The 21,511-nt window shown below is 40.7% G+C and overlaps 1 protein-coding gene across 1 annotated transcript in view; it reads right to left on the reverse strand.

Annotated features, from left to right (window-relative positions):
* Nucleotides 1–7,419: 7,419 nt before the first annotated feature.
* Nucleotides 7,420–21,511, reverse strand: part of TTC23L (tetratricopeptide repeat domain 23 like) — a 30,791-nt gene continuing 16,699 nt past the window's right edge. Inside the window, exons 5-8 of the mRNA XM_060007078.1 lie at nt 20,648–20,773; nt 9,296–9,473; nt 8,033–8,141; nt 7,420–7,548 (exon numbers count right to left, since the gene is read on the reverse strand). Of these exons, the coding sequence (XP_059863061.1) occupies nt 7,523–7,548; nt 8,033–8,141; nt 9,296–9,473; nt 20,648–20,773 (439 nt within the window). The 3' untranslated portion in view covers nt 7,420–7,522. The remainder of the gene's footprint in view (nt 7,549–8,032; nt 8,142–9,295; nt 9,474–20,647; nt 20,774–21,511) is intronic.

Consider the following 21,511-nt stretch of genomic DNA (forward strand, 5'->3'; position numbering starts at 1 on the left):
TTCCACACAATACTGCTTCAGACCAAGGAGCTCACTTCACAGCAAAGTGTGGCAGTGGGCCCAGGCTCATGGAATTCACCACTTTAGGATGGTTACCCACCATCCTAAAGTAGCTGTCTTCATGGAACAGTGGAATGCCTTTTGAAGACTCAGTTACGGTGTCAGCTAGGTGGCAATACTTTGCAAGGCGGGGTCAAGCTTCTCCAGAACGCTGTATATTCTCTGAATCAGCATCCAGTATATGGTACTGTTTCTCCAGTAGCCAGGATTCACAGGTCTAGGGATCAAGGGGTGGAACTACGAGTAGTGCCACTATAACCCCTAGTGACCCACTAGCAAAATTTTTCTTCCTGTTCCCATAACTTTATGCTCTGCTGGCCTAGAGGTCTTAGTTCCAGAGGGAGGAGTGCTTCCACCAGGAGATACAACAATGATTCCATTGAACTGGAAGTTAAGACTGCTACCTGGCCATTTGGGGTTCCTCATGCCTTTTGAGTCAACAGACAAGGAAAGGAGTTACTGTGCTGAATGGGGTGATTGATCCTGACCACTAAGAAGAACTGGAGTAGTATTCCACAATGGAGGTAAAGAAGAGTATGTCTGGAATACAGGAGATCCCTTAGGGCTTCTCTTAGTATTACTATGTCCTGTGATTAAGGTCAATGGAAAACTACAACATCCCAGTCCAGGCCAGATTAGTTCAGGAATGAAGGTTTGGACCACCCCACCAGGTAAAGAACCATTACTAATAAAACAAGAGGAAAATAGAATGGGTAGCAGAAAAGGGTAGTTATAAATACCAGCTAAGACCACATAACCAGTTACAGAAATGAGGACTATAATTGTAATGAGCATTTCCTCCTTATTTTATAAATATGTTTGTGTGTGTGTGTGTGTGTGTGTGTATATTAAGCAAATATCTTTGCTTTCTTTGCTAGTTTATTTCATCATGTTACATAAGATGTATTAACTTTATATCAGCATTTAAGGACCATTAATTTTACAGCATAGCTTTCAGGTTATGGGATACCAGAAGATGAGTAAACATCCTTGAAGGCCTTTACCTCCTCTTCTGGGGGAAGGGATTCATGCGTTTTCAGTTGTACCCAGGATAGTTGTATCATGTCAGGTGGAATTACGACCTTGTTATTGTCTTTATTTGGAGATTATGTTTAAGGAGATGCATACAGGTATCAAGTTGACAAGGAGTGTATTTGCGATGGTTACTTTTGTGTCAACTTGACTGGGCTAACAGATGCCCAAACAGCTGGTAAAACATTATTTCTGAGGGTGTCTGTGAGGGTGTCTCCCGGAGACATTAGCATCTGAATCAGTAGACTGAGTAAAGAAGATCCACCCTCACCAATATGCGTTGACATCACCCAATCCATTGAGGGCCTAGACAGAACAACAACAACCCCCAAAAAGGCAGAGGAAGGGTGAGTTCTCTCTCTGTTTTCTTGAGCTGGGAAATCTATCTCCTGCCCTTGGATAACACATAGTTGTTTTAAATTCCCAGTCTGAAAATTCCAGCATCCCTGCCATATCTGAGTATGGCTCTGATGCTTGCCTGCCCTGTCTCTTCAAATTGTGGTCTTTGCCTTTTAGTATGCCCTGTAGTTTTTTCTTGGTAGCTGGGCATGATGTATTGGGTAAAAGGAACTGCTCTAAATAGGTCTTTAGTAATGTGGTAGTAAGGTGCTGGGGGAAGGGCAATGTTGTATAATCCTATGACGAGGTCTCAGTCTTTTGGTGGGCCTACACCTCTGCACTGTGAACACAGGTGCTCTTCAGTCGCCCTCTTCCTCAGGTGGGACAGGATGGAGGAGGCTGGAGCTGGATACTTCCATTTTCTCAGGCTGGTTAGGCTCTGAAAAAAACCCGTTAGGGTCTGGTAAAAAAGAGTTTCTCCTGAGGATAGGCCTTGTTAGGCAGAATGTTCTGGTATATTTTTAAATGGTGACTTTCCCCCTCTCCCTGCTGCAAGCAAGGGGGGATTTTTCTCCAGTATTCACTTTGAGAACCTGGTCAAGTTCCTGGAGGTAAAACACTAAAGTGTAGGGGCTCCCCTGTGACTGAGTACCCTTAGAAGTTTTAACTCTCAGACTTGTGCACACTGAGCTTCCATAAATTCATCACCTACAGTTCAGGTTTTCCTACCCCAGTACTGGTTCCTGTGAAGATGGGTATCTGTTCTGGTAAATTGTGATTACCTGTATTCACCCGTGTCTCCAATTTCAGGGGCATCAGTCTGCCCTGTGGCCTCACTTCTCTGACAGATCTAAGAAGAGTTACTGATTTTTCAGTCTGTTCAGCTTTTTCTTGTTGTTAGGATGGAGAGACCATTTCCAAGTTCCTACATACTGGACCAGAAACTGAAAGTCTTTGCTCAGGTTTTAACACTTATTTTAACGTTTAGTCTGGATTCCTGGGGGTGACCCCTGTGTCTGCATAGCTTCGTGTTGACCCACTGACTTGGGAAGAGGTTGCGCTCAAATGCCTCCAGACTCTATGTCTTTCATCCTCTGTTGAGTGACCTGTATGTAGACTGGGGGGTACATTTAAAGCTCTGCCACATTTCAAGTCTCCTTTGCTTGTTACTTTCTGCTGGACTCTCCAGTGTCCCCTGCATGTGTATGTGGTTTCCCAGTCGGCCAGGGATGTTGGAAAGCTCATCTAGCCTTTCTATGGCTCTCTCATTTCAAGGTTCCTCTGGTTAAAATTTATGACTGGCCTGAGACTGACACCAACCACTACAGCAAATTCAGGCTAACAAATATCACACGATCCCCAATTCATTTCCTACTAAGTTGGCCGCTATTATCTGATAAATCCGTAGGTTTTTGCCCCTTGCTCTAAACTGAGTCAGCAGCCTCCTCTGCCAGCAAAGCTGCTGGTGCTCTTGGCTAGCTCCATGCTGATAAAATTGCTATTCTCAAGGACTAAGCTGGGGCAGTGGATGGATAGGGGTAGCCCCACGCAAGATGCCAGAAAGACTCTCTCTTTATCTAAAGCTCTAACAGTTTTTTGAGAATGATTTGCAATCTGTTTGTTGCTTATCTATTTCCAGTACCCTGAAATGGGTGTTTTTGATCATTTTATTTAGTTTGTGTCTGTGTGTGTACGTTTGCTGTGTATGTTGAGAGTGTATACAGACCTCTTTACAAAGCCACAGCCAGAAGTCTCTGCCTCTGTTTACATTTTGATGTACACTTTGATGCAGTTCTACTTACTCTGCAGTTCATTTTTCATGTTTACATACATGTAACTATAAACAGTAGTATTTTCTGTGTCCTAAAAATGCAAGTTATTTTTTCCTTAATGCTGTTTTTTAAAATTAACCTTCTCTTTATTTAAAAAGTCTGGTCCTTTTATTTTATTTTATTTTAGCCACGCTGCATGGCTTGCGAGATCTCAGTTCCCCGACCAGGGATTGAACCCGGGCCATGGCAGTAAAGCCCGGAATCCTAACCACTAGGCCAGCAGGAACTCCCCAAATCTAGCCCTTTTAAACATTACAAAATTCGATCTAGTTAATATACCAAATTTTCCTTTCATTTATTGATAAGGTTGTTTCTAATTTTTCACAATTACAAATACTGCCACAGTGAACATCCTTATACATGTTTCCTTTTCAATTTTACTAGATATATCAAATTGGTCCCCCAATTTCATATCAGTTTACATTAGCACTCCCACCAGCTACGAATGAGCAGACCTGTTTACCCACTGTCTGGCAAAAGCTAGATATTTTCAAATTTTTAAAATTTTTACATAGGATGGGGGAAAGCTTGATCTCATTACAGTTTTAAAATATATATAGCTGTAAGATGTGTGACATCCTGCCAAATTGCCCTTCAGGGAGTTTGTAATCAAATTGTTCTCATCAATCACAAATGTTACCCTTTTTAAAATGCTGACAATTTGATAGAAGAAAATTGGCATCTTTGCTGTTATATATTATTTCTTGATTATTGTAAAGTAAATGTAAATTTTAGCTCTTACATTTAGGACAATGATTCATTTTGAGTTAATGTTTATGTACAATATGAGAGTGTTTTGGGGGGTTTTTTGGCGGGTGGATACCAATTGTTCCAATACTATCTGCTGAAAAGACTATCATTTACACATTGAATTGCTTTTGCACCTTTGTCAAAAATTAATTGGCCATTAATTAATTAAGTCTATTTCTAGACTCTCCTTGTGTTCCAGTGATTCTGACTTCTGTCTATCTCTTCACCAATACCACTCTTGCTAATTGTTGCTTTAGAGGAAGTCTTAAAATCAAGTGGTGTGATTCTCTCCAACTGTATTATTTTTAAAAATTGCTTTAGCTTCTTGGTTTCTTTGCTTTTCCATATAAATTTTAGAGTTGGCTTGTCTATATTTACAAAAATTGCTGCTGGGATTTTGATCATAATTGCATTAAATCCATTGACTGATTTGGGAAGAACTGACCTCTTTACTATATTGAGTCTTCCAATCCAAGAACACAGTGTGTCTCCATTTATTTAGGTCATCTCTGACCTCTTTGGTCAGGATTTTGTAGTTTTCAGGACATAGATCCTGTATATATTTTGTTAGATTTATACCTAAGTGTTTCACTTGGGAGGAGGGGACTATTGTAAATGATATCTTTAAAAATTTTGGTTTCCAGTTGTACCTTGCTATTATAGAAATATGACTGGTTTTTGTGTGTTGATCTTGTACCCTATGACCTTGCGAAGCTTAAACTCACTTACTAGATCTAGGAGATTTGTAGATTCCCCGGAATTCTAGATTCCTTGGCCAGTCAAGTTATCTACAAATAGAGACCATTTTATTTCTTCTAAGCTGTATGTCTTTTTCTTGCCTATTACACTGGCTAAGACTTCCAGTACTATGTTGAGTAAGAGTAGCGAGTGAACATCTTCCCCTTGTTCTTAAGGAACGCATTCACTCTTACCGTTAAACATGATGTTAGCTGTAGGTTTTTTGTACAGGCCTTTTGTCAGATTGAGGAAGTTCCCCTTCCATCATGAAAGGATGTTAAATTCCGTCACATGCTTTTTCTGCATCAATTGGCAAGATTCAGGTTTGAATACTGAACCAGCCTGACATTCTCAAGGAAAAAACCTCACTTGATCATGGTGTATTATTCTTTTTTTATATATTGCTATATATTTTGTTGAGGATTTTTTACATCTATGTGCATGAAAGGTATTGGTCTATAGTTGGTTTTTTTGTTTTGGTTTTGTCTTTTCTTCCAGTGTCTTTGCCTGATTTTGTTATCAGGGTGATGCTGGCCTCATAAGATGAGTTGGGAAGTAATCCCTCTTCCTCAATTTTATGAAGATTATGTAGGATGGGTGTTATTTCTTCTTTAAATGTTAAGTAGAATTACCCAGTGAAATCATCTGGGCTTGGAGATTTCCTTCTCAGAAAGTTAACTACAAATCCTTTTTTTTTTTTTTTTTTTAATAATTAGGGTCTATTTGGGTTATCTGTTCATCTTGGTTGAGTTTGTTTTTTATTTTATTTATGGTATTTCATGACAGGCACAAGTCTTAGGTCTTTTTATAATTAAACCTATCAATCTCTTCTTTTCTGGTATATCTTTTGTGCTCAGAGAGTTCTTTCCTCCAATTTTTAACTTCAGTACAACTTCATTCCAGTACTGTACTTTCTTCTGGCTAATTTATATATTTTTTAGTTTTGATGTAAAAAATATTAATCCATCTGGAATTCAGTGGATGCTAGGAGGTGACAATCCAGATTTTCCTTAAAGTTAAAAATTAGTATCCAAGAAAAGAATAAGGTGGCCTTGGAATCTCCTATCTCTATAATCATAAACTTTTTCTCATAAAAAACAAATTTTACATATTCACAAATAGATTAAATTTCTTAATAACCATAACTAATTTTTTTTGTATTTTTTGTAATAGATCTTTATTGGAGTGTAATTGCTTCACAATACTGTGTAAGTCTCTGTCACACAACAAAGTGAATCAGCCACATGCACACATACAACCCCACATCCCCTCCCCGCTGAGCCTCCCTCCCACACTCCCCATCCCACCTCTCTAGGTATAGCAAAGCACCGAGCTGATCTCCCTGTGCTATGCTGCTGCTTCCCACTAGCTAACTGTTTTACATTTGGTAGTGTATATGTGTCGATGCTATTCTCACTTTGCTCCAGCTTCCCCCTCCCCGCCATGTCCTTCAGTGCACTCTCTATGTCTACATCTTTATTCCTGCCCTGACACTAGGTTCATCAGAATGAATCCAAAAATTCATTCATGGAATTTTTTTAGATTCCATATATATGTGTTAGCATATGGTATTTGTTTTTCTCTTTGACTTACTTCACTTTGTATGACAGATTCTAGGTCCATCCACCTCACTACAAATAACTCAATTTCATTTCTTTTTATGGCTAATATTCCACTGCATATATGTGCCACATCTTCTTTATCCATTCATCTGTCTGTGGACATGTAAGTTGGTTCCATGCCCTGGCTATTGTAAATAGACCTGCAATGAACATTGTCGTACATGACTCTTTTTGAATTATGCTTTTCTCAGGGCGTATGCCCACTAGTGGGATTGCTGGGTCATATGGTAGTTCTATTTTTAGCTTTTTAAGGAACCTCCATACTGTTCTCCATAGTGGTTGTATCAATTTACATTCCCACCAATTTTTTAAAAATCAAATATATAGATGGAGCACAAATACTGTGAGTATACACAGGGACATTTTTTAAATGAGCAAGATGATTAGCAAGAAAACACAGAATAAGAAGCTTCAATTAACATTCATGCTAAAGTAAACAATATTCAAAATGTCCAAGTAACTTCTGAAAACTAAAAAACAAAAGTTTATTTAATAACATGGGGAAATACAAGAGTGGAAAAAAGTAGGACACAAAACTTTCCCTATAATATCCTCCCTCCTTCCCTCCCCCCCCACACACACACATACACACACACACACACACACACACACACTTTTCCTCTCTCTCTCTTTTTCTCATATATGACTGGAAAATAATGTCCACCAAAATGGATTACTTTTATAAGCAGAGAAAATCAACATTTAAAAAATATTTAAGTTACATTCTTTACAAATCCCAAACTCCTCCTGATAAACCACTGAATACATTAGTGTCCATTAAGTGGATCAAGCCAGGTGAGCATGGGACAGTGTCCTCCCTTACCAGTTCCTTTGCGTCTCAAAGCTACCCACTTTGCGTCTCAAAGCTACCCACTTTGAAAAGGATGACTCTGCCTAAGGAAGGACTACTGTTGGATGAGTTCATGACTTGGCTTTCCTCTAGAATCCCCAGTACCTCACTTTTGAATAGAAATCAAGAAAATTCTAGCTGCTACAAACATTCTCTCTTATAAGCCAGAGGAAGAGTCCAGGAGGTTGAGAGTGGAGGAAGGTGAGGAGAGGAGCCAATGTTTTTCTCTTTTATCACTGGATCTCCTCACTAACTGAGACACCTCAGGTCACATTCATAGCATGTAGGATTTCTACTCTTTATGCAGGTGAGTTTTGCTGAGACTCTAAGGGAATAAAGGAAATGGAAATCAGTTGATCTTACTGGTTTTTTTTTTTTTTTTTTTGCGGTACGCGGGCCTCTCACTGTTGTGGCCTCTCCTGTTGCAGAGCACAGGCTCCGGACGCGCAGGCCCAGCGGCCATGGCTCACGGGCCCAGGCGCTCCGCGGCATGTGGGATCTTCCCGGACCGGGGCACGAACCCGCGTCCCCTGCATCGGCAGGCGGACTCTCAACCACTGCACCACCAGGGAAGCCCGCCAATCTTACTGGTTTTGATGTTCCAACTAATTTGAGGAGATATGATTGTGCCTAAATTCATGCATAAAGGACTTCCTACAAAATGGTATCCAGTCTTATCTTTCCATCACAGACACGAACAGCTACTTATAATCTGTCCATATTGATAGATAGACCATTCCATTTGCCAATGTGCTTCCCTCTTGTGACCAGGAAATGTTAATATCTGCAAAACCACCTCTTCTACTTACCCCTGTGTTGGGCCTCTTCAGACATGGCATAAGCCTTGGTTAGTAACGTGCTCGCCTCTGCAGCTTGGGGGCTGACTTCAGTGAACAAAGAAACACAGATAGAATAGGCCTGGAATAGAGAAAATCACGACAAGGTAAGTACCCAAATGACAGGGTTTCACTGGGATTTTATAGTAGCTCTCATAGAATTGTTAGTTGACTGAAAGCTGATATGTATATAATCATAGAGTTATGTGAGAGATGAGTTTGAGTCCCAGCTCTGCTACTTCCTAGCTGTGAGCCTTGAGCAAGTAATTTTACCTTCATATGTAGAAGGAATATTTAGTTTCCATTGATTAGGGTTTGGGAAAGATTAAATGAGATGGTGCATGTAAAACACTGGGCACAGTACCCTTCACATGGTAAATTCTCAGTAAATGTTAGCTATGATTACTTTTATTATATTTCATAGCAAAAATAAAGTCATAACTTTAGCTCAGCCTCTCAAAGGTTCAGTATCAAAAAAAAGTCTAGGGTTCCCTGGTGGCGCAGGGAACACACAGGCTCTGCATTTGTCAAATTACTTACGTACAAGCAAAACACACTTATGGTGGTTTAACCATAAACTTTAAGATACAACCAGCTAGACTAGTTTAAAGGACAAATGACGGCATTGCACCGAAATATCATAAATTTTCATTTAAAAAGTCCTTTGTGGGCTTCCCTGCTGGCACAGTGGTTGAGAGTCTGCCTGCCAATGCAGGGGACACGGGTTCGTGCCCCGGTCCGGGAAGATCCCACATGCCGCGGAGCGGCTGGGCCCGTGAGCCATGGCCGCTGAGCCTGCGTGTCCGGAGCCTGTGCTCCGCAATGGGAGAGGCCACAACAGTGAGAAGCCCGTGTACCACAAAAAAAAAAAAAAAAAAAAAAAAAGTCCTTTGCATTTGCTAAAGACTTAAGTTCAGTTGCCCCTATGGCTTTTTTCCCTGGAGTAGACTTTCTCAGCTCCCTCTTCCCAGTACAGATAGAGGTGAGGGAAGCCTGGTAGGGGAAATGCTGTCTTAAATCAGGTCACACAGCAGATAGGCCCACTGTGAGTCGTTTTTCTCTGTCCAGGTCATTTAAAGTTGAGGAAGGTCTCTTGTGTGGATCTGGAGGAAAATCAATCCCATCCCCTGTTCTGAGAAGCCCAAGCGTCCCTGGCCCTGGGAACTGGGCCTGGGGCCAAACAAGCCCACCTGCCAAACAAGCCCACCTGGCCGGGGCTTCAGCCAACCCACCTACCTGCTGCAGGTACTGGATGGCCTGGTCATGGTTCCTCCTCAGCTGCTCGATCTGAGCAATTTCCTCGCAAAGACCAACCAGATCTGATGTCCTATCACCCTTAGCAGCAATAACATTGTCAACTGCCTTTTCAAAGTATGCCAGAGCTAGGTTTAACCTGCGGTTGGCCAAGGAGGCTCTATAAGAAAAGGGACAAGAATGGAAAGTCACAGAGAGGCCACTTGCTTTGCAGATGCACAAGGAACCGATTCTAAGAACTAAACGATTTGGTCTTCATAGGCCAATCATGTGAGTGGCTGGCTCAAAACCTAGCCTTGTTGTAAACAAACTCCTACTAACCTGCATTTTACCCACCAGATTCCACTGACTACCATTCATCAAACCCATTAATATATTATGCTATAGTCTAATTTTATTAAAAAGCAAAGGGAAAAAATGGCTTATGGCAGTTCATAACATGCGATAATTTACCCATAAACAAACACTTTCGAAAATCAAAATAAAATTTTATTACCTCTGGCTGCCTCTCTTTTAGGCCAAAGCAGAGGTTTTCCTTTGTTTGATTTAGTTTAGTTTATTCCTCCTCAGTTAAAAATGAGAGAGGATAGAGAAAACAGTGTAAATCCCCCACCAAAGGGGGATGGTAAATCATGGCACACCATACAACAAGATACTTCAGACACTAATCCTGTTTCCTTTCTAGACTAATGTGGAGAAAAAATTTAATGTGCTAAGTTCAAACTACAGTTATAAAACTATACTTAAAATATAAATCTGGTAAGACCTTCAAGATGGCAGAGGAGTAACACGTGGAGATCACCGTCCTCCCCACAAATACATCAGAAATACATCTACATATGGAACAACTCCTGCAGAACACCTACTGAATGCTGGCAGAAGACCTCAGACCTCCCAAGACAAGAAATTCCCCACGTACCTGGGTAGGGCAAAAGAAAAAAAAAGAAACAGAGACAAAAGAGTAGGGATGGGACCTGTACCTCTGGGAGGGAGCTGTGAAGGAGGAAAGGTTTCCACACACTAGAAGCCCCTTCGCGGGCGGAGACTGCGGGTGGCGGAGTGGGGAAGCTTCGGAGCCGCGGAGGAGAGCGCAGCCACAGGGGTGCGGAGAGCAAAGCGGGGAGATTACCGCACAGAGGATCGGTGCCAACCAGCACTCACCAGTCCGAGAGGCTTGTCTGCTGACCCGCCGGGGCGGGCGGGGGCTGGGAGCCGAGGCTCGGGCTTCTGTCGGATCCCAGGGAGAGAACTGGGTTGGTTGCGTGAACACAGCCTGAATGGGGCTAGTGTGCCACAGCTAGCTGGAAGGGAGTCCAGGAAAAAGTCTGGACCTGCCAAAAGAGGCAAGAGACCATTGTTTTGGGGTACGTGAGGAGAGGGGATTCCGAGCGCCGCTTAAATGAGTCCAGAGACGGGCGCGAGCCGCGGCTAAAAGCGTGGACCCCAGAGACGGGCATGAGACGCTAAGGCTGCTGGTGCCGCCACCAAGAAGCCTGTGTGCAAGCACAGGTCACTCTCCACACTCCCCTTCCGGGGAGCCTGTGCAGCCCGCCACTGCCAGGGTCCCGTGATCCAGGGACAACTTCCCCGGGAGAACACACAGCGCGCCTCAGGCTGGTGCAATGTCACACTGGCCTCTGCCGCCGCAGGCTCGCCCCGCATCCGTACCCCTCCCTAACCCCTCCCTCCCCACCGCCTGAGTGAGTCAGAGCCCCCGAATCAGCTGCTCCTTTAACCCCGACCTGTCTGGGTGGAAACAGATGCCCTCAGGCGACCTATATGCAGAGGCAGGTCCAAATCCAAAGCTGAGCCCCGGGAGCTGTGTGAACACAGAAGAGAAAGGGAAATCCCTCCCAGCAGCCTCAGGAGCAGCGGATTAAATCTCCACAGTCAACCTGAGGTACCTGCATCTGTGGAATACCTCAATAGACAATGAATCATCCCAAATTGACACAGTGGACTTTGGGAGCAACTGTAGACTTGGGGTTTGCTGTATGCGACTGACTGGTTTCTGCATTTATGTTTATCTTAGTTTACTATTTAGAGTTTATTATCATTGGTAGATATGTTTATTGATTTGGTTGCTCTCTTCCTTTCTATTTTTAAATGTAGATACATTTTTTTTTTCCTTTTTCCCTTTTTGTGAGTGTGTATAGGTATGCTTCTTTGTGTGATTTTGTTTGGATAGCTTTGCTTTTACCATTTGTCCTAGGGTTCTGTCTGTCCGTTTTTGGGGGGTTTTTTTTAGTATAGTTTTTAGCGCTTGTTATCATTGGTGGATTTGTTTTTTGGTTTGGTTGCTCTCTTTCTTTCTTCTTTTTTTAAAATTATTTTTAGGTTTTTTTTATTTGTAACATTTTTTAAATTTTTTATTTTAACAACTTTCTTTTTATTTTATTTCTTCTTTCTTTTCTTCTCCCTTTTCCTCTGAGCTGTGTGACTGACAGGGTCTTGGTGCACCAGCCGGGTGTCAGGCCTGTGCCTCTGAGGTGGGAGAGCCATGTTCAGGACATTGGTCCACCAAAGACCTCCTGGCTCCACATAAAATCAAATGGCAAAAGCTCTCCCAGAGATCTCCTTCTCAATGCTAAGACCCACCTCCACTCAACAACCAGCAAGCTACAGTGCTGGACACCCTATGCCAAAGAACTAGCAAGACACGAAAACAACCCCACCCATTAGCAGAGAGGCTGCCTAAAATCATAATAAGGTCACAGACACCCCGAAACACACCACCGGACATGGTCCTGCCCAACAGAAAGACAAGATCCAGCCTCATCCACGAGAACACAGGAACCAGTCCCCTCCACCAGGAAGCCTACACAACCCACTGAACCAACCTTAGCCACTGGGGACAGACACCAAAAACAACAGGAACTACGATCCTGCAGCCTGCAAAAAGGAGATCCCAAACACAATAAGTTGAGCAAAATGAGAAGACAGAGAAACACACAGCAGATGAAGGAGCAAGGGAAAAACCCAACAGACCAAACAAATGAAGAGGAAATAGTCTACCTGAAAAATAATTCAGAGCAATGATACTAAAGATGATGCAAAATCGTGAAAATAGAATGGAGAAAATACAAAAAACGTTTAACAAGGACCTAGAAGAAATAAAGAGCAAACAAACAATGATGAACAACACAATAAATGAAATTAAATATTCTCTAGAAGGAATCAATAGCAGAATAACTGAGGCAGAAGAATGATAAGTGACCTGGAAGATAAAATAGTGGAAATAACTACTGCAGAGCAGAATAAAGAAAAAAGAATGAAAATAATTGAGGACAGTCTTAGAGACCTCTGGGACAACATTAAACACACCAACATTCGAATTATAGGGGTCCCAGAAGAAGAAGAGAAAAACAAAGATACTGAGAAATTATTTGAAGAGATGATAGTTGAAAATTTCCCTAATATGGGAAAGGAAACAGTCAATCAAGTCCAGGAAGCACAGAGAGTCCCATACAGGATAAATCCAAGGAGAAACATGCCAAGACACATATTAATCAAACTATCAAAAATTAAATACAAAGAAAAAATATGAAAAGCAGCAAGGGATAAACGACAAATAACATACAAGGGAATCCCTATAAGGTTAACAGCTGATCTTTCAGCAGAAACTCTGCAAGCCAGAAGGGAGTGGCAGGACATATTTAGAGTGATAAAAGGGAAAAACCTACAACCAAGATTACTCTACCCAGCAAGGATCTAATTCATATTTGATGGAGAAATTAAAACCTTTACAGACAAGCAAAAGCTAAGAGAATTCAGCACCACCACACCAGCTTTACAACAAAGGCTAAAGGAACTTCCCTAGGCAGGAAACACAAGAGAAGGAAAAGACCTACAATAACAAAGAACAAACCCTAAACAATTAAGAAAATGGTAATAAGAACATACAAATCAATAATTACCTTAAATGTAAATGGATTAAATGCTCCCACCAAAATACACAGACTGGCTGAATGGATACAAAAACAAGACCCATATATATGCTGTCTACAAGAGACCCACTTCAGACCTAGGGACACATGCAGACTGAAAGTGAGGGGATAGAAAAAGATATTCCATGCAAATGGAAATCAAAGGAAACCTGGAGGGCTTCCCTGGTGGCGCAGTGGTTGAGAGTCCGCCTGCCGATGCAGGGGCCACGGGTTCGTGCCCCGGTCTGGGAAGATCCCACATGCCGCGGAGTGGTTGGGCCCGTGAGCCGTGGCCGCTGAGCCTACACATCCGGAGCCTGTGCTCCGTGACGGAAGAGGCCACAGCAGTGAGAGGCCCGCGTATAGCCAAAAAAAAAAAAAAAAAAAGGAAACCTGGAGTAGCAATTCTCATATCAGACAAAATAGACTTTAAAATAAACACTATTACAAGAGACAAAGAAGGACACTACATAATGATCAAGGGATCAATCCAAGAAGAAGATATAACGATTGTAAATATTTATGCACCCAACATAGGAGCACCTCAATATATAAGGCAAATGCTAACAGCCATAAAAGGGGAAATCAACAGTAACACAATCATAGTAGGAGACTTTAACACCCCACATTCACCAATGGACAGATGATCCAAATGAAAATAAATAAGGAAACACAAGCTTTAAATGATATATTAAACAAGATGGACTTAATTGATGTTTATAGGACATTCCATCCAAAAACAACAGAATACACTTTCTTCTCAAGTGCTCATTGAACATTCTCCAGGATAGATCACATCTTGGGTCACAAATCAAGCCCTGGTAACTTTAAGAAAATTGAAATCATATCAAGTATCTTTTCCGACCACAATGCTATGAGACTAGATATCAATTACAGGAAAAAAATCTGTAAAAAATACAAACACATGGAGGCTAAACAATATACTACTTAATAACCAAGAGATCACTGAAGAAACCAAAGAGGAGATCAAAAAATACCTAGAAACAAATGACAAAGAAAACACAACGACCCAAAATGTATGGGATGGAGCAAAAGCAGTTCTAAGAGGGAAGTTTATAGCAATACAATCCTACTTCAAGAACAAGAAACATCTCAGATAAACAACCTATCCTTATACTTAGAGCAATCAGAGGAAGAACAAAAAAAACCAACATTAGCAGAAGGAAAGAAATCACAAATATCAGATCAGAAATAAATGAAAAGGAAATGAAGCAAACAATAGCAAAGATCAATAAAACTAAAAGCTGGTTCTTTGAGAAGATATTGATAAACAATATTGATAAACCATTAGCCAGACTCATCAAGAAAAAAAGGGAGAAGACTCAAATCAATAGAATTAGAAATGAAAAAGAAGAAGTAACATGGACACTGCAGAAATACAAAGGATCATGAGAGATTACTACAAGCAACTATATGCCAATAAAATGGACAACCTGGAAGAAATGGACAAATTCTTAGAAAGCACAACCTTCCAAGACTGAACCAGGAATAAATAGAAAATATAAACAGACCAATCACAAGCACTGAAATTGAGACTGTGATTAAAAATCTTCCAACAAACAAAAACCCAGGACCAGATGGCTTCACAGGTGAATTCTATCAAACATTTAGAGAAAAGCTAACACCTATCCTTCTAAAACTCTTCCAAATTATAGCAGAGGGAAGAACACTCCCAAACTCATTCTACAAGGCCACCATCACCCTGATACCAAAACCAGACAAAGATGTCACAAAGAAAGAAAACTACAGGCCAATATCACTGACGAACATAGATACGAAAATCCTCAACAAAATACTAGCAAACAAAATCCAACAGCACATTAAAAGGATCATACGACATGATCAAGTGGGGTTTATCCCAGGAATGGAAGGATTCTTCAATATATGCAAATCAATCAATGTGATAAACCATTGATTGAAGGAGACAAAAACAAATTGAAGGAGAAAAATCATATGACCATCTCATTAGATGCAGAAAAAGCTTTTGACAAAATTCAACACCCATTTATGATAAAAAACCCTGCAGAAAGTAGGCATAGAGGGAACGTCCCTCAACATGATAAAGGCCATATATGAGAAACTCAGAGCCAACATCATTCTCTATGTTGAAAAGCTGAAACCATTTCCTCTAGGATCAGGAACAAAACAAGGGTGTCCATTCTCACCACTATTATTCAACATAGTTTTGGAAGTTTTAGCCACACCAATCAGAGAAGATAAATGAAAGGAATCCAAATCGGAAAAGAAGAAGTAAAGCTGTCACTGTTTGCAGATGACATGACACCATACATAGAGAATCCTAAAGATGCTACCAGAAAACTACTAGAGCTAATCAATGAATTTGGTAAAGTTGCAGGATACAAAATTAATGCACAGAAATCTCTTGCATTCCTATACACTAATGATGACAAATCTGAAAGAGAAATTAAGGAAACACTCCCATTTACCATTGCAACAAAAAGAATGAAATACCTAGGAATAAACCTACCTAAGGAGACAGAAGACCTGTATGAAGAAAACTATAAGACACTGACGATAGAAATTAAAGATGATACAAACAGATGGAGAGATATACCATGTTCTTGGATTGGAAGAATCAACATTGTGAAACTGTCTATACTACCCAAAGCAATCTCCAGATTCAATGCAATCCCTATCAAACTATCAATGGCATTTTTCACAGAACTAGAACAAAAAATTTCACAATTTGCATGGAAACACAAAAGACCTCAAATAGCCAAAGCAGTCATAAGAAAGAAAAACAGAGCTGGAGGAATCAGACTCCCTGACTTCAGACTATACTACAAATCTACAGTAATCAAGACAATATGGTACTGGCACAAAAACAGTGGAACAGGATAGATCAATGGAACAGGATAGAAAGCCCAGAGATAAACACACACACCTATGTTCAACTAATGTATGACAAAGGAGGCAAGGATATACAGTGGAGAAAAGACAGTCTCTTCAATAAGCGGTGCTGGGAAAACTGGACAGCTACATGTAAAAGAATGAAATTAGAACACTCCCTAATACCATACACAAAAATAAACTCAAAATGGATTCCAGACCTAAATGTAAGACAGGTCACTATAAAACTCTTAGAGGAAAACATAGGAAGGACACTCTTTGACATAAATCACAGGAAGATCTTTTTTGATCCACCTCCTAGAGTAATGGAAGTAAAAACAAAAATAAACAAATGGGACCTAATGAAACTTAAAAGCTTTTGCAAAGCAAAGGAAACTACAAACAAGACAAAAAGACAAGCCTCAGAATGGGAGAAAATATTTGCAAATGAATCAACGGACAGAGGATTAATCTCCAAAATATATAAATAGCTCATGCAGCTCAATATTAAAAAAAACAAACAACCCAGTCCAAAAATGGGCAGAAGACCTAAATAGACATTTCTCTAAAGAAGACATACAGATGGCCAGGAAGCACATGAAAAGCTGCTCAACATCAGTAAGTATTAGAGAAATGCAAATCAAAACTACAATGAGGTATCACCTCACACCAGTCAGAATGGGCATCATTAGAAAATCTACAAACAACAAATGCTGGAGAGGGTGTGGAGAAATGGGAACCCTCTTGCACTGTTGGTGGGAATGCAAATTTGACACAGCCACTATGGAGAACAGTATGGAGGTTCCTTAAGAAACTAAAAATAGAATTACCATATGACCCAGCAATCCCACTACTGGGCATATACCCAGAGAAAACCATAATTCAAAAAGACACATGCACCCCAATATTCATTGCAGCACTATTTACAATAGCCAGGTCATGGAAGCAACCTAAATGTCCATCAACAGACAAATGGATAAAGAAGATGTGGTACACATATACAATGGAATATTACTCAGCCATAAAAAGGAACGAAATTGGGTCATTTGTAGAAACGTGGATGGATCTCTTGACTGTCATACAGAGTGAAGTAAGCCAGAAAGAGAAAAACAAATATCATATATTAATGCATATATATGGAACCTAGGACAATGATACAGATAAATTGGTTTGCAGGGCAGAAATTGAGACACAGATGTAGAGAGCAAACGTATGGACACCAAGGGGGAAAGTGGCAGGGTGGTGGTGGCGGTGTGATGAATTGGGAGATTGGGATGGACATATATACACTAACATGTATACAATGGATAACTAATAAGAGCCTGCTGTATAAAAAAATAAAATCAAAATCAAAATTTCAAAAAAAAGAGAGTCATGTACCACAGTGTTCATTGCAGCTCTATTTACAATAGCCAGGACATGGAAGCAACCTAAGTGTCCATCAACAGATGAATGCATAAAGAAGATGTGGCACATATATACAATGGAATATTATGCAGCCATAAAAAGAAGCGAAATTGAGTTATTTGTAGTGAGGTGGATGGACCTAGAGTCTGTCATACAGAGTGAAGTAAGTCAGAAAGAGAAAAACAAATAATGTATGCTAACACATACATATGGAATCAAAAAAAAATTGTTCTGAAGGACGTAGGAGCAGGACAGGAATAAAGGCACAGACATAGAGAATGGACTTGAGGACACAGGGAGGGCGACGGGTAAGCTGGAACGAAGTGAGAGAGTGGCATGGACTTATATATACTACCAAATGTAAAAATGGATAGCTGGTGGGAAGCAGCCACATGGCACAGGGAGATCAGCTCGGTGCTTTGTGACCACCTAGAGGGGTGCGATAGGGAGGGTGGGAGGCAGACACAAGAGGGAGGAGATATGGGATATATGTATATGTATAGGTGATTCAGTTTGTTGTCAAGCAGAAACTAACACACCATTGTAAGGCAATTATACTCCAATAAAGATGTTAAATATATACATATAATCCTGACATGTATATATTTGTGTGTTTATATATGTGTGTATATACACATATATTTATATTTAAATATATATATATATATATATAGAAAGAGAGAGAGAAATAACTGAAATGTTCATAGCAGTTATGTCTGGGTGGTGACATTACAATTGACTTTTATTTTCTTCATGTATATCTGTTCTTTCAAATTTCCAAAACAAATGGGGAATATAATTTTTTAATGATAATAAAAAAGCATTCATTTAGGTTTCTCTTTCTAGAGTTAGCAAGACACAAAGAGAAGAACATGAGTAGTTCAAAGCTGCTTCTCAGTTATTAGCTTTATGGGCAAACTCCAGGAGTCTTTATTTCCTTCCAAATAAAAGAAGGTTAAGAATACCTAAATTACAAGGTTGTTATGAAGATTAGATTTAAAATAATATGTAAAATTGCCTAACATATAGTAGATACACAATCAATATTTCTTCTCTCTTACCCCATGCCCCCATCTTTGTATTCCCAAGTTGAATTAAAAATATAAGTGTGTGTATAAAATTATTTTATATAAAGCATTCTGCAATAGTTACAATTCATTTGAAGCTGGAAGGTTTCTCCCTCCCCTGAAGATGAGAATTTTCAGTCAAAAGAATATATAAGGCATGTTATCTGATAATTCTTCACACACACAAAAACTTTTTTTTGTCAATCAGACCACTCTTTCCCTTGACCATAAGAGCACAAGTTATAGAATGAGAATGCCTTTCATCGAGAGCTTGTAGGGAGATAATCAGCCAAGCTGTCTGACCTGCCTGAGCAATCTGGCCTCATTTTCCCCACCCTTCAAATGGGAAAAAGGATTTGCCCTTCCTAGGTATTTGGTGGGTATCAGACATAACTCAGTGTGTCATAGAAGGTGAGCTAGGGATTCAGACGACACAGTGCTGGCTCTCCTACCTATTAGTTCTGTCACCCTGAACTACTTAATTTTTCCATGCCTTAATGTTCTTATCTGTAAATTAAACAGAAAAATACCTACCTCATATGCTTGTGGTATAAGACTGAGTGAAATAAATTATGTAAAGCACTTAGGACAGTGTCTAGGATGTAGTTATACTTTAGTAAACGTTCCAACACTCAGAACAGTGCATGTACAAAACAGGTCAACAGTGTGGAATGGACGAATGAAATATGCACTCAAATTTATTCTGAAAGAGGAACAAGGCTATCTTTCACATAAGCACAAAAACCTTAGTCACTGCCCCGTGTGACAGCAGTAGACATTCACTAGACTCTAATTTATGGGCCTATGGACTTAATTCCATATTTAACTCTGGACGTTCGGACATCTCCCTGCCATTTCCCATTTGACTTCTAGATTCATGGCTTTTTAGAGGAGGCAGGCATGACTCATGTCATTTCCTTACCATTCCGTCACCTACCCTACCATGCCAAGTGCTTACAGTTTTGGAAACAGATTGCTTTTAAGTATGTGAAGATATTTGAAAACTCTAGGGGATAATAAACCTTTTATTATTCTTTTTTTTTCTTCTGATAATCTGATGGGCCCACTCTCGTATCTAAATATTCTGATTCTCAGAGGATCCCTAACTCAACTGTGAAACAGTTAAGTCTCATTCTGGCTTGAACAAATTTCATGAACTTTGTTTCCATATGGAACACAACTTTCCCTTAAAATGCACGTGCTATGTATAACTCACGGACCTCCAATAAACTGTCTTCATTAACTGTTCCTTCCTCGTCTTTTAAGTTGTCATACTTGATGACAAAAGTAGGTGGCAATTCAGAAAATAAAGGAATTTTACCGTAAGTATGAGAGGTGGCACAAGGAAGGGCTAACAGTCTGTAAGTTCAGATCAAGTTCAGATCCAACACTTAAAGCTTATCACCTTGGGGCTTCCCCGGTGGCGCAGTGGTTAAGAATCTGCCTGCCAATGCAGGGGACACGGGTTCAATCCCTGGTCCGGGAAAATCCCACATGCCGCAGAGCAACTAAGCCCATGCACCACAACTACTGAGCCTGCGCTCTAGAGCCCACGAGCCACAACTACTGAGCCCACATGCCACAACTACTGAAGCCCGCGTGCCTAGAGCCCGTGCTCCACAACAAGAGAAGCCACCGCAATGAGAAGCCCGTGCACCGCAACGAAGCATAGCCCCCGCTCGCCGCAACTAGAGAAAGCCCGTGCGCAGCAATGAAGACCCAACGCAGCCAAAAATAAATAAATAAAATTTATATATTAAAAAAAAAAGCTTCACCTTGGATAGTTTGTTTAACCTCAGCTCAGTTTCTTTGCCCTCTCTCTAATGACATAATTATTGCACTAACTACCTCAGTGGTGGCTGTAAGGATTAAATGGGACAGAGCACACGAAGCTTAGACCATGATGTATGCGTTTGGCAAATACGAGCCTCTTTTACTATCGTTTGAGCCTCTGGGTCTTTGGCTCTGGATATTTTTCTCCCTTTATATAGAGAGTACAAGACAATCATGTAATTCCAGGCCTTAGCCATAAAAGTCCAAGCTTGTCTAAGCCCAGATCTTACCTGCCCAAAGCAATTGTTAGGTCTTTCTCTGAGGCCTGTAATCCAGAAGCACCTCCCTTATATGATTTTTTCAGCTCCTCCATGTTTCTCTCTGACTTCTGCAGGTTGAAATAAGCCTCTCTGCCAGTGAAACAGTCAAGGAGAATGCCAGGTACACAAACCCCCCACGCTGATTAGGGGCAGCAGTGGGTAAGCAAACAAAAGGGGCCCTTGGGAAAACGAAGCAGTATCTGAAAATGCACCCTTCCCTGTGTTCTCTATTTTCCATCTATATATGCTGTCAAGAAGGGAGCATTCTTCAGAAAAGGAACAGGGCCCTGGGTGTCCTGTGGTATTGCTGCAGTCCAGGGCTAGGATGGGTGGTGAGCATTTGGAGTGAACGGAAACCGTAAATTACGCTGGATTTCCTTAGAGGCATCTACTGCATGACAACAATTATTCATTTTTCCCAAGTGGGTTTCTGTAAAAGAGAGGAACTAAATCTGCTGAAAGGGACTTTCTGGGTCATTTAGAAAGTCCAAGCAAAGCAGGTTTTGGGCGAGAGGCAAATAGCAGGAAAGAAAATCCCCTTAATTCCCAAATATCCTTCTATCCCACATTTTCAATAGCCCTCTACTGAGGGCATAAGAGAGGAAGGAAACGTATCAGATTTTGCAAGCTGAGCATCAGAACCAAAAAAGTAGAGAGGGGGATGTGTAGAGAGGAGAGACTGGGGACACATGGGCTCAGAGAGGGCTTATGATTATTCATGAACATGAAAGACCCTGAACAGTTTTCAAGTGGAGATGGTACCAAAAGGAGCTGTCAAAATCACAAGCTTTTTGAGGAGAGGCATATATAACAGCTCCCCTCCGGAAATATGGA

Source organism: Delphinus delphis, chromosome 3 (assembly GCF_949987515.2).
Source record: "Delphinus delphis chromosome 3, mDelDel1.2, whole genome shotgun sequence".
Classification (NCBI taxonomy): domain Eukaryota; kingdom Metazoa; phylum Chordata; class Mammalia; order Artiodactyla; family Delphinidae; genus Delphinus; species Delphinus delphis.